The sequence below is a fragment of the Callorhinchus milii genome, unplaced genomic scaffold (genome assembly GCF_018977255.1).
Source record: "Callorhinchus milii isolate IMCB2004 unplaced genomic scaffold, IMCB_Cmil_1.0 Scaffold76, whole genome shotgun sequence".
In the NCBI taxonomy this organism is placed as follows: Eukaryota; Metazoa; Chordata; class Chondrichthyes; order Chimaeriformes; family Callorhinchidae; genus Callorhinchus; species Callorhinchus milii.
In genome coordinates this window covers 112551-125843 of record NW_024704817.1, presented here as the reverse complement: position 1 = coordinate 125843, position 13293 = coordinate 112551, and the positions used below count along the sequence as shown (strand labels likewise).

Sequence of the window (13293 nt, the reverse complement as noted above, 5' to 3'; positions counted from 1 at the left end):
TCCTGGTGGGAAACGCAGCTCAACATGGAATGAGCGGCATTGCCACCATCTTCCTGTCTGTAGCTTTGACACGTGTCCTTCCCATTCCACCAATTGGAGTTTAAGCAGCAGCTGCTTACACCTCTGCAAGCTAATCCGGATGGATTCCAGGCACTGGATTTATGAATATGTGTTCATGAACTCAGACTCCATGGAACACTTTCCAACAGCTGTTGCACCAAGCCTCAGAGAGTTTCCTCATCATCTATCTGGCGACATCTGCCTTCAGCCGAGTTGGAGGACCTTTACATGACACCTTGTGACATAATAATAATCCTTGCATTTGATATAGCGCTTTTCACGTCGGGAGGACGTCCCAAAGCTCGCCACCTTAATGTTCTTGAGGTCCAAGTCTAATGCTATGTCCCAAGCTTACTCAGCACCAGCTGCTTAATCCAGGTCCTCATGTGAAGGGGGCCTTGGCAAATAAACGTGCCCGCTATGAAGCCGACTTCACCTCCACGGTGCTCAGCGATAGGTCAGTGTAAGCTGGAGCCTTCTGCAGGGTTGAATCAATTGCCATCAGCAGATATTCCTACTGCTAATAGTAATCCTTGCATTTGATATAGCACCTTATCATGTCGAGATGTCTCAAAGCGCTTCACAGAATATACTGTAAAGTGAATTGACTATTTTTTGTGGGCGAAGCACGGTGGCCAATTGCACACAGCAGTGTCCTACAAATAGTCGTGGATTGAGTGACCAATTTTTTTTTAAAGAATTATTACCCCTGCAAAAGTGATCCACCAATCGACTAACAACCTGGTTCCTACTTACAGCTTGGAAACAGAGGCGTGTGCAGGAAGGAAACTTGCCCAGAGTTTTACCCTGCTGGGAATCGAACCCAGATCTTTTGCTTCCGAGGCGAGTGCTGTAACAACTGAGCTGCAGGATTCCACTGCAGCTGTTATGTAATATCGCTATAAATGTCTCCCCCCCCCCCCCCCCCCCCCCATCAAACCACTACTGCTGTAGTGACTGTAACTGTCAACAAATGCACATTCTATCTCCGGCTGCTGTGTTCACCTACAAATTACACAGTCACTCCACTTTTCGCACAGCAATGTCCCACAAAAGCAGTGGAGTGAATGACCAATTTTGTCTGAGGATTGTTAGCCAGAAAGAAACTCCCTTTTCTTTTCCATTCATGTTGTGAGTTCTTTAAAGTGCACCTGAATAGCACAGACCTCGATTTAAGTCTAATTTGAAAGTTGGCACCTTTGACAATGTTAACCTAGCTAAGTATTAAATTGTAGTAACTGTGTATTTGTCCCATTAAACATCTGTCGTGTAAGTATCAAGCTTAAACACAAAAACCTCATAAGACTAGCCATTCTCCAAAGCTAATATTCACAGCTTCCAGTATTCTTTAGAAGCTCCAGAGGTCTAGGTTATGCATAATAATCTTTGTAATTGGTATGGTGATCTTGTGTTATTAAGACGTCTCAAAGTGCTTCACACAATATTCTGCAAGATGTAATGATTGTATTTTGTGGGCAAACGCACAGCCAATTTGCGCACTGCAACATCCCATAAATAACCAGCACACCGGGAGAGAGAAACTGTAGGTTACATTAGTTAATTGTCTATTAGTGTATCCTCTGCAATTCTAGACTTATGCTTCAAAACAGTGCTGGGAGGAGCATGAGAGATGCTGTGCTTCAAAGACGTTAAACCAAGGCCCGTTTGTGCCTGTTCAGGTTTAACATCCGTGACACTTGGAAAGAGAAGGAAATATATGCAAATTGGCTGCTGTGTTCATTTACAAATTACATAGTCACTCCACTTTACAGTAAATCCTGTGAAGTGCTTTGAGACAATTTTCTAACAAGACATGGGCTGATAAATGAGCTGGCAGCCAGCCTCAGAGCCTCATATTGTTGCATGTGGTGTGTCTGTCACTTCAATGCCTCAAATGGGGACAGTCACAGTGACATCACCCCAGTCACAGACTGCAAATGTGTGGGGGTGGAGATTTTTGTTTGGTCAGCCAGGTGTCTGACATGCGGAGGAGTGTGCAACCAAACTGAGATTTCTATGCATCCCACGTACACATAGAAATCTCAGAGATAGAATGTCGGAATGGAATGTGTATTCTCACTGTAGGGGCGCTTCCTGCTTAACTAATTCCGGAAAGTATTAGGCGCAGGTTGCAAGGGCCAAGGCTTGGGAACCCCAAAGTTTGCGTTGGGATACTGCTGGAGTCTATAACCAGCTAAAACCGCATAGCTTGCCATCGATATTGGTGCTTTTGTGCTGTTTGTCCAACTAAGACTACCCTAACCCTGCAAGCCAAAGCCCTAACGGGTAGGGTGGTCCTAGTTGGACAAGCAGTGGGAAATCGTTAATAATAGGTTGGATGACTCCTTGCCCGCAGTGACTGGTCTGCCCTTCGAGGTTCTGCCTATGCGCCAGGTGGCTGTGCTGTCATCAGTAGTATTCTCTGGAATACTGGTCTGGGGAGAGCGGAAGCTTTAGAATGAATAATGGATATGTCCATTTCTCAGAACAGTATTGAGATTGTATTTGGGTGTGATCAGGTGCCTGGCTCGTAACAAATGCACATCTCCCTCACCGAAGCACACTGACCCTCTGACTGTAAGCTTCCTGCTGGATTCTCTTTCAAAGTCCCGTGTTAATCCTTGTTTTAGTTCTCTAAAACTCCAAAAGCCATTTCTGGTGACAAAGTATTCCTTTGTATAATGTGGGAATCAGAAGCTGGGAACACGCTCACCGAAAGGGGGTCGAGGTTGGGACCCTAAAGAGACAGAAGAGTAACGTGGGATTCAGAAAGCACCGGAGGCTGCGGTGTGGAGGATCAATGAGGAGCGCTCCTCACCCGCGGTGACCTGTGCTGCAGACACACGGGCGGCGTTTTCAGTTGTTTGTGAATGGCTCAGGTTTGGTTTTCCTTCACGAGGACAAATCTCTGTCCAGTTGTCCCCTCAGCCCCACCTCAACCGGAATGCTCAACTGTTTCAGAAACAACCGGACAGCAAACTCTGCATGAAATAAAGCGCCGGTATCTGGACTCAATGCCTCGTCTCCTTGTCTGTGGGCGGGGCCGGTACCGTGGCGAGGCTCCGAGCCGCGGGGGAGGGGGAGGGGCTGAGGCTCCGAGCCGCGGGGGGAGGGGGGGGAGGGCTGAGGCTCCGAGCCGCGGGGGAGAGGGGCTTGAGGCTCCGAGCCGCGGGGGAGGGGGGGGAGGGCTGAGGCTCCGAGCGCGGGGGGGGAGGGGCTGAGGCTCCGAGCCGCGGGGGAGGGGGGGGAGGGGCTGAGGCTCCGAGCCGCGGGGGGGGGGGGGGGAGGGGCTGAGGCTCCGAGCCGCGGGGGGGGAGGGGCTGAGGCTCCGAGCCGCGGGGGGGGAGGGGCTGGCTCCGAGCCGCGGGGGGAGGGGAGGGGCTGAGGCTCCGAGCCGCGGGGGGGAGGGGGAGGGGCTGAGGCTCCGAGCCGCGGGGGGGAGGGGGAGGGCTGAGCTGAGGCTCCGAGCCGCGGGGGGGAGGGGGAGGGGCTGAGGCTCCGAGCCGCGGAGGGGGAGGGGGAGGGGCTGAGCTGAGCTGAGGCTCCGGGTCGCGCTGATGCCTCGCGAGTCGCCCCTCGAGCTGCTGCTTATTTTCGGCGCCGCCACGGCCGCCCTGTACCTGCTGTCCTGCAGTCTGCCCGTCAGCCAATCCGACTCCGACTCCGCCAGGTCAGCACCGCCGCTGTAACCCCGGGGGGGGGGCGCATATATCGGGGTATGTGTGGGGAGTGGGGGCTGTATGGGTGTGTTGGGAGAGGGGTTGTATTGGTGTTGGGGGTCACACGGCAGTCGGATGGGATTTTATGCCCCAAACTACTCTTACAGTGTGGCTTCGGCCCAGTTAAGATCCGGCAAATTCCAAACCCTCCCCATCCTATATTCTGACCCCATCCTTTAACCTTCCGCACTATCTGTGCGTCTCTTGAATCCATCATCTTTCAACAACAACAACAACAACAACAAGAAGATTACATTTGTTTAGCGCCTTTCAGGCGCTTTCACCGGTGATCCAAACAGCCGATTGCGTCACCGCTTTCCCGGCGCCATTGTCCGATGTGACCGCAGTCCAACTTGAGGCTGAACTTTACATTTCTAGTTTGTCACAATCTTTTGTGCTTATCCTACATTCCTCAGTACAGTTTGGCCCCTCTCCGCCCCCTCACCCTCACCAGGTTTGCCGTCATCCCTTCAAATCTCTGCTGCCAAAGTGTGTTGATGTGCGGCTGTATTCTCGCTTTTGTGAAAGGTTTTCGACACAAAAGGGCTCGTTGTTGCGCTGCCTATTCATTCTTATGTTTGGAGGAACTGGGGGTGTTCAGAGCAGAAAGAGTTGAGAGGAGACTTAGTGATGGATTTTTACACTGTTTATAACTTGCAGGGCGGGGATTATGTTCTTTGATGTTTGACTGAGGACAAAAGGCAGGAGAGTGTGAAGGGTCATTATATTTACTGTCCTTTTGAATCTGACCTTCATAGTCACTCATAATGAATTCCAACGCCAAACAATTGCCTCTGACCTGATTCTCAACATTTCTCATCACCCATTCACCATCTAAACAAATATCTCTTCCCTTTACCCTGTGTTAACCTCCTCTCGCCTATCTCTGTAACAGTGTTGTAACGCACCTTTTTGGTTTGCTCTTAGAACACTCAGCTTTCCGTCTGACCTGGAGGAGCTGCGGGTCATCGCTGGGCAGCTACACTCATACAAAGATCAGCACCCGGGCTATGTCCTGCTCCTGTACTGTAGTGCCTATCTCTACAAACAGACCTTCGCCATCCCGGGCTCCTCCCTACTTGTGAGTATCTGTGCTCCATGTTCAACAAGAAGCATTCCTCAGTCAGTTTCCTCATGAAATCCCGTTTGAAATCACTGGATTTTAGACCCTATTCCCCGATTGCCGGCCCTCATACACACATACACATATATATATATATATATATATATATGCTTGGCTCAGTCACTCACCTCTTGCCGGTCAGAGGTGCCGTCCTTCAGATGAGATGTTAAATCGAGGTTCTGTTAAAAGATCGTAAAAAGAGAAAGGAGTTTCTCTCTCTGTGTCCTGGCCAACAATCCCCCAGATAAAATTTGGCACTTATTCTTGGTTGTTTATGAACATTGCTGTGAGTAATCAGTTGCCTACAAAACAGCTACTACACTTGACAGCAATTTCCTTTGAAGCATTTTAAGACGTTTCAACATATATTTATTTGATGTATAAAGACGTACAATCTCATCTTCCCAGTGCTACTTCCAACTGTATTTCTGCTCACTGCTTAATGCCTCTCCCCTTCTCTTTGTAGAACATACTGGCCGGGGCCTTGTTCGGACCGTGGCTGGGTCTCGCTTTGTGTTGCAACCTGACAGCGATAGGGGCCACTTTCTGCTTCCTACTCTCCAAAACCTATGGCAAGCAATATATGGTGCAACGCTTCCCAGAGAGAGTCTCGATGCTGCAGCAGAGAGTAACTAACTTTAACTTCCACGTCGGGAGGACGCAGAGGAATGGTTTTTGGAAACAAAGTGATTTCCATCTCCCTTCCTCTCATGCAGCAATATGTAAATTAGAGGTTCTTGCCTCTAAATTAATTTACAGGTTGGTGCGTTCAAGCCCTAAGTGAGCTCAAGGTCCAGGTTGTTGCTCCAGTGCAGTCCTGGTAGAAGTACTGCATTGTCAGAGGTGCTGTCCTTTGAATGAGATGTTAAACCAATGTACGTCTGCCACCTGCAAATTTAATGCAGAATCTGGACCATTGGCACGGGGCAAACATAATAAAGGTACAGGAAGAGAGCAGGGAAAGGGTTTGGGTTTGGGAATGGTATAAGAGAGCATTATGTTTGACGCAGAGCTCCAGTGAGGCATGAGCATCAGCACAGAAACATAGGGAAAGAGCAGGGAATGGGATTAGAGTAGAGAAATGCAGTGGGGGAGTGAGCACCAGCACAAACAAGATGGGGAGAGCCAGGAGTGGTATTCTTGTGGAGAGCTCCAGTAGGGGCGTGAGCACCAGCACAGACACTATAGCGAGAGAGCAGGGAATGGGATTTGAGAGTTCCAGTGAGGAATGAGCAGCATTACAGATACGATGGGCAGAGAGCAGGGAAGGGAGTTAGAGCACATAGCTCCAGTGAAGGAATGAGCATCAGCACAGACATGATGGGGAACAGAGAAGGGAATGGGATGAGAGAAGAGAGCTCCAGTAGGGAAAAAAAATACCAGCATGGACACAGTTGGTGAAGTTATCTGCGACACTTGCTGCAAGCTGCTGTGTTGCAAATGTTGCTGAAGTAGCTGGTATGGCTGACTTCCACTGCCCACACACCTCTATTGATTTACCATGGCTGACCTTTGCTGACGTTCTCAGATCATTGACCATTGATCTCTGCTGGTATCTCATCAGTGATCTAGCTGACATTTTACAAACTGCCCTGTAAATGTCCACGCTAAGGCATGGAGACCTGTAGCTTAGAGATAAGAACACTCGTCTCACAAGCGAAAGGACCTGGGTTTGATTCTCAGGCAGGGCGAAACATTGGGCAAGTTTCCTTACTCCAAACACCTCAGTTTATGTAGCAGTAAGTAGGAGCCAGTTTTTGAGTCGATTGGCGGATCGCTTTTCTGGGGGTAATAATCCCTTCAAAAAAAAAACATAATAATTTTGTCACTCAATCCATGACTGTTTGTGGGTCTGTGTGCAATTGGTTGCCGCGTTTCGCTCACAAAGTATACAGTCAATTCACTTTACGTTATATTCTGTGAAGCGAATTGAGACATCTTGAAGACGTGATAAGGTGCTATATCAAATGCAAGGATTATTACTAATAAAGCATATGTTTGTCTGAGGCTTGAGGTGACAACTCCTGAAGACAGAGTTTGTGAACACACGGTCATATATCCAGGCCTTGGAATCCACTTTGACTGCCTTGCAGAGAGAGAAGCAGATTCATCTTTGCACTCTAACTGGTGGAACTATTGCTCAATGGGACTTGTATCTGAGCTGTGGGCAGGAAAAAGGTGGCAATGCTCTCACACATTCTATCCCTGGAAGCCAAAGCCCTAATGGATAGGGTGGTCCTAGCTGGACAAGCAGTGGAAAGTTTGCCAGACAGTGCTTGCAATGGCAAGCTAGGCTGTTTTAGCTGGTTAGACTCCGCCAGGTACCCCCAACGCACACACTGGAGTCCCCAAGGTTTGGCTGTTGCCAACCTGTCTAATACTCTCTATAAATTAGGTAAGCAGGATGTGTCCCTATAGGGAAAGAGTACATAGTTACAATTAGAATAAATATAATAATCCTTGCATTTCTTGGAACACTTTATCACAGCATTCAGTCGTCTCAAAAACACTTAACAGTGATCGTATTTTGTGGGCAAACGTGGCAGCCAATTTTCTCACAGCAATGTTCCACAAACAGCCATATAGTGTTGTGAGACCAATTTTATTTGGCATTCTATTCCAGACATGGGAATTTCTGTGTGTAGGTTTATATACATGGAACTTAAGTCTGGTTTGGAATGGTGCTGGTTTTCCTTATTTGTCAGACACTCGGCTGAGCAAAACAAATTTCTACTGAACTCTGACCTCTTTGCAGGTGGAGGAGAATCGCAGCTGTCTATTTTTCTTCCTTCTCTTCCTGAGGTTTTTCCCGATGACTCCAAACTGGTTCCTTAACATCACCTCCCCAATTCTCAACATCCCACTCCCACAGTTCTTCTTCTCCGTCGTCATTGGTAAGTCTTTACTCTGGCTCTAACTTGTGCTGTCACTGACCTGGGAATACTGGACAGTGTAGGAAGTGCGCTACTCAGTCTCTCATTCATACTGTCACTAACCTGGGAGTGTGGACAGACTGTAGACAATTTCCATGTGTAGGTTTTATATACATGGAGAGTAATGCTCCTACATCAGGGTGGTCCAAAATTTTGGCTGCCGTAGGCCAGTTTCAAAGGTCCACGGGCCACATCCAGCGTGGGCCAGCTGTGGGCCACATCCGGCCCGAGACCATTTCCACTCCCACAGTTCGTGGAGTCCTGTAGCTCAGTGGTTAGAGCACTCGCTTTGCAAGTGAGAGACCTGAGTTCAATTCCAGGCAGGGCGAAACCTTGGGCAAGTTTCCTTACTCCACACGCCTAATAATAATCCCTCCAAAACAAAAACAATAATAAATTGGTCATTTTCAATCTACGACTGTTTGTGGGACATTGCTGTGCGCAATTGGCTGCCGCGTTCGCCCACAAATATACAGTCAATTCACTTTACAGTCTATTCTGTGAAGCGCTTTGGGACGTCCTCCCGACGTGAAAAGCGCTATATCAAATGCAAGGATTATTATTATTATTATTATTATTCCAATATTTCAATTCGCTCCCTGGTGAACGTCCTCCCAGGGCAGCGGTTGGGAGGCAGCGTGCAGAGTCATTACTGATGTCTGTCAGGAAGGCAAGCGCGTCTCTTACCAACCACATCTTTAGCAACTTAGTCCTGCCGCTGCGGATGGTAACCTTGGGAGAGAGATAGGGAGAGAGAGTGATTGAGATGGGAAAGAGTGGGGAGGGAGGAGGTGGGAGAGAGGAGGGGTGAAGAGGAGTGGGGAGAGAGGAGGGGGGGGAGAGAGTGAGGAGGGGGTTGAGAGGAGGAGGAGGAAAGGGAGAGAGGAGGGGGTATCGAGAAGAGGGGGAGAGAAAGCGAGGGGATGGGGGACAAGAGAGCGGGATGGAAGGACAGAGAGAGTGAGAGGGGAGGACATTCTTCCCCCCCTCTCTCACCACTCTCCTCTCACATACTCTCTCAGTTACTCTTTCACTCTCCTTCTCACACTCTCTTCCCTCTCACACTCCACCTCCCCTCTCTCAATTACTCTCTCACACCTCACCTTCTCTCTTCCCCCCCCCCCCCTTTCCTCTCTCACATACTCTCTCCCACACACCTCTCAAACTCTCTCAATCTCCCATCTGTTTCTTTCTCTCCCCCTCCTCACATTCACCACCTCTCACTCTCTCCCCCTCTCTCACACAGTCTTCTCTCCCTCCCTCTTTATTACCTCACACACATACACTCTCCCCCTCTCTCCCCTCCCCCTCACTCTCTCCTCCCAGCCCCCTCCCTCACTCTCTCCACCCCTCCCCTCACTCTCCCCTCTGTCTCTCTCCCCCCCCCTCATCTCTCCCCCCTCTTCCCCTGTCTCAATCCCTCTCTCTTCTAATCTCCCAAGGGCAGGTCACTATCTGCAGGGACAGGAGCCGGTGGTTGGCTGCTAAGGATGCAGTTGGTAAGAGACGCGCTGGCCTGACAGCCTGTAGTAAAGGCTCTCTGCGCTGCGTCCTCCCAAACACCGGCTCCTGCCACTGCCATTCACCAGGGAGGGAGGAAGTGGAAGTTGCAATGTTGGAAATGCTTGCGGACAGAATAATATCACCCGCCGGGCCGATGGCGGCCCAAGCGCTGCATTTTGGACCATGCTGCTCTACACTGTCTGTCCAGCATGCCTAGGTCAGACAGTATATTAAAAGGTGCCTTGTGTTGGAGAGACACACAGAGACACACACACAGAAACATACATAGACACAGAAAGACATACAGACACACACAGTTGCAGTGAGAGAAATGGGAACAGTTAGAGAAACACACACAAACAGGAAGGGCGAGAAAGACATACCCGCAGAGATCTGCTACAGGAATCTGCTCATTACTACCTGAGTCCCAGTTTGTCCAGTGCGGGTGTCGGGTTCTTTGCTTTATATGAACATGTTGTGACAACAATTCTTCTTGCCTCGTTCCAGGTCTCCTTCCCTATAACTTTATCTGTGTGCAGGCTGGCTGCATCCTGTCTGAGATCTCCTCGCTGGATAACCTCCTATCCTGGTCCATCCTCTTGAAGCTCTTGGGCATTGCCTTTGTGGCCCTGGTACCTGGAGCTCTGATCAGACATTATAGCCAGTGGCACCTGAGACTAGACGCTAAGGTTAAAAATAGCCATTCAGACGCTGACAGCAAACAGAGATGACAGAGGTCAGGCTCTAGTATTTCGGATGTTGGATGAATATAGTTGTTTGAGAAATTTGCAATGATGTTGTGTTATGCAATTGTGTTTGGCTGATCAGAGCTGAGAAGGGTATGGAGCCATAACTGACTGACTCACGTGTTTCTCACCCTCTGCACTGCGTTTGCTTGTCCGTTTCACACTAAGTGTTGTTGAATGTTTAAACCTTTTCTTCCTGGGCAAAACAAAGCCCAGTGCCCCCTCTGGGTATTGATTACTGAAATTTATATCTTCGCATTGTTTAAAGTCAGAGATCAAGGAAGGGTTGATAGCTATGAGGCTGGTCACTGCCAGTGTTAAAGCATGGTGCCCAGCTTGGTATAAAGTCATGGAACAACACTCCCTGAGCCACTGGCACACCACACATTGTACACATGGTGTCTCCAATTGAGAAGACTATTTGTGACTCCAGCACTTGCTTTTGAGTGAGAGGATCACTGCTTCAAGGTTATGATTGGGGGTAAGTGTAATGTGCCCTGCCTCAAGAACAAATTTTTGACCACACAATGTCCACGACTTGACACAAGATTGTCAGTCAGACCTATGAAGGTCTTGTGACCTCACTTAGTGTCACACTGACAACTGTCATGCACTGTTGTGAGTTACACTGTTCACACTGAATATTGTATTTCAGTGGCAGCCCAGCATCCTGTTTGCCTTGTTTATTGCTGCTGCACACTGTTTTGACTAAGTGACAGATGAGATAAGTCACGCTTGTATCCTGTGGGGGCATCGGTGCATCCGGCCCGTTGGAAGGTTTCACCCGGTCCAATACGATTTCCAACTTACACTGCCCGCTCCCTCCCTTCCTGGTGAACGTCCTCTCATGGCAGCGGCAGGAACCAAAGTTGGTGGGGGGCTCAGCGCGTGGAGTGGAAATAATGCCGGCCGTTAATGCGGCTGTTCCCGCTGCCAAAGCCATGCAGCTGAGGGGAGAGAGGGAATGATTGAGAGGAGCGGGGGTGGAGGTGGGGGGAAAAAGTGTGAGGGGAGTGAAGGTGCGAGAGAGTAATTGAGGGAGAGAGTGTTGAGAAAGTAAGACAAAAAGAGAAGTGAAAGCTGCGTTCTGTTCATTGTCAGGACAAGATCAGAGAGTCCCTCGGCCGCCACTGGGGAGAACCGTGTGCTGTGCAGCTTCCTCACTGCAAGCTGCACCCCCCCCCCCCCCCCACCCGCCACAGTGAGAATGCTCTTCATCCCGTCCCCTTTCCCCCATCATACCTCAATCACGACCCAGCCATTCCTTTTGCCAAGCAAACACCGGCTTGCTTCAGTCCCTTCACCATCACCATTTTGCCCCACGCTGTCTGGAATTCCATACCTGGAATCCCTCTGACTCGCTCCTTCCCCTATTTCAAGGCAGGTCCTTGATCACACTTTTGTTCCACCTTTTCCCTTCCCCACCCTCAGCTCAGGTGCCCAGGCTGCAGTGTCCACTCAGACGGTTTGAGATGTGGTTTCAATGTGAAAAGGACAATGTGTAAATCTTTTTGTTTCTGGAAGGGAAACGCTAGAATATTGCTTATGTGGCCCGGGGACCTTATCAAATAGGGATTGCGCCCCGCAGCAGCCAAGAGGTTGGACTCCCTCCTCCCATTTGGCCATCTGGAGTGCGGAAGCTGCAAGTCAATCAATGTCAGCTTCCCCACCAACCCCCTACATGGCGTTTGAGGATTCACCAAAACAATGGTTTATGCTGGACATTTACCAGAGAGAGAGCTGCACTTCCTGCTGCTCACTCTAAATGGAGTTTGCTTGTTGGTGCTTACTGTTCAGACTCGTAATCCCAATAAATTATCTTCCTCAGTGAATTCGGTTATCCACATTTCTTTGATTTTGATGCTTGCCTAAACAATGTTAGAGTGAGAAAAGCCTTCCCTTCTGTCAGAGTCGCAGAACCACTTCCAAACAGTTCAACTTGCCAGGGTATGCCTCAGTCTGGGGTCAATTTATCAATAAGGTTGATACTTAGAACAGCATTTAATAATAACAAGAATCATAATGCTTTTGATCCAACATTTTATCACATCAAAATGTCAAAGCTTTTCACACGATGCACAAAACCCCAGAAAAGGGGGGGGTAAAGGGGTCCTGAATGTAATCCTGATCCTCATGTCCACCTTTGTGTGCAACTGCCTGAGGCTGTGCCTGGAGCCCCACGACACCGGCAACAAATGCCGCTACGTGCTGGGTTTCTATCTGTAACCGGTGCTACGAAGGATGGGTCTGACAAAACTACCTTGAAAAGTTCCACACAGTTGGAGATGTTGAGAAATTGCTGAAAAGCACCATCCCAAACTGAGTGGTCCAGGCTGCAGGTAGTTGAAACAGTTCAAAAGGGGGAGAGGGCAGACCCGATCCGGAGGTACCCTGTGGCGACAGCCAGCTACGCCTGGCAAACTCCTCGTGACCAGCCCTGACCGACAACAATCAGGACATGGCCTGGCTGGTGATAAAAGGGGCCCTCCCCCTCAGGGTTTTCATGTACGGTCGAGATCTGGGCCAATCAGCACTTTGCCCTCGTGCCAGCTGCAGAGGCCAGGGGTCCGTGGACCACCTCTTCCTGGAGTATTTCACAAAGGCGGTTTGGAGAAACATGGAATGGATTCTCTCGCGGTTTGTCCCTGGGGACCCACTGTCACGGCACTTGGTGCTATATGACCTGTTCCTGGGCACTCACAGCGAAACCCACATTGACTGCCTGTAAACTTGGTAAAGGAGGCCCTTTGGCACATGGTGTTCGAAACCAGGTGTTCTTCTGGCAGAGCGAGGAGACGGTGAGGGCCTTCCCCAGGCTCGCTCACGCTAGGATCAGGGATGATATACTCAGGACAAGCTGAAGTTCGGCTCAACCACGGCAAATGCCAGATTGGGCCTGACCATCTCAACATCTATTCTTAAATTACCTCAAATGTTACTTTACTTAAAAATGTTATGGAAATTCCATAAAATGTGGTTTTGTTGCAGAAATCGCATCAAATATAATTTTGCTCCACATCTGTACCCTAAAGCCCTTCAAATTGTATTTCAGTCGAGATTTTTACACATATTCCACACGATGTGAAGTTGCATGCTTCTGCAGAAATCACTTCAAATATCATTTTACTCCCACATTTAAATCCTGAAGCCCTTGAAATTGTATTTCAGTTGGGATTTGTACAGATATTCCACGAAATTTGACTTGTTTG

At 49.2% G+C, this 13293-nt stretch overlaps 1 protein-coding gene across 2 annotated transcripts; it reads left to right on the top strand.

The window, feature by feature from the left end:
• Positions 1-3566: 3566 nt before the first annotated feature.
• On the top strand, positions 3567-11007 carry LOC103190571 (transmembrane protein 41A). 2 transcript variants are annotated; one of them, XM_042345702.1, is made up of 6 exons: positions 3567-3730; positions 4707-4860; positions 5369-5530; positions 7658-7796; positions 9278-9334; positions 9846-11007. In XM_042345702.1, exons 1-6 carry the CDS (start codon positions 3618-3620, stop codon positions 10067-10069), a joined length of 849 nt encoding a protein of 282 aa, XP_042201636.1. In that variant the 5' UTR covers positions 3567-3617; the 3' UTR covers positions 10070-11007. The 2 variants fall into 2 exon arrangements, with proteins under 2 accessions (XP_042201636.1, XP_042201637.1); XM_042345703.1 differs by lacking the exon at positions 9278-9334.
• The last annotated feature ends 2286 nt before the right edge of the window (positions 11008-13293 follow it).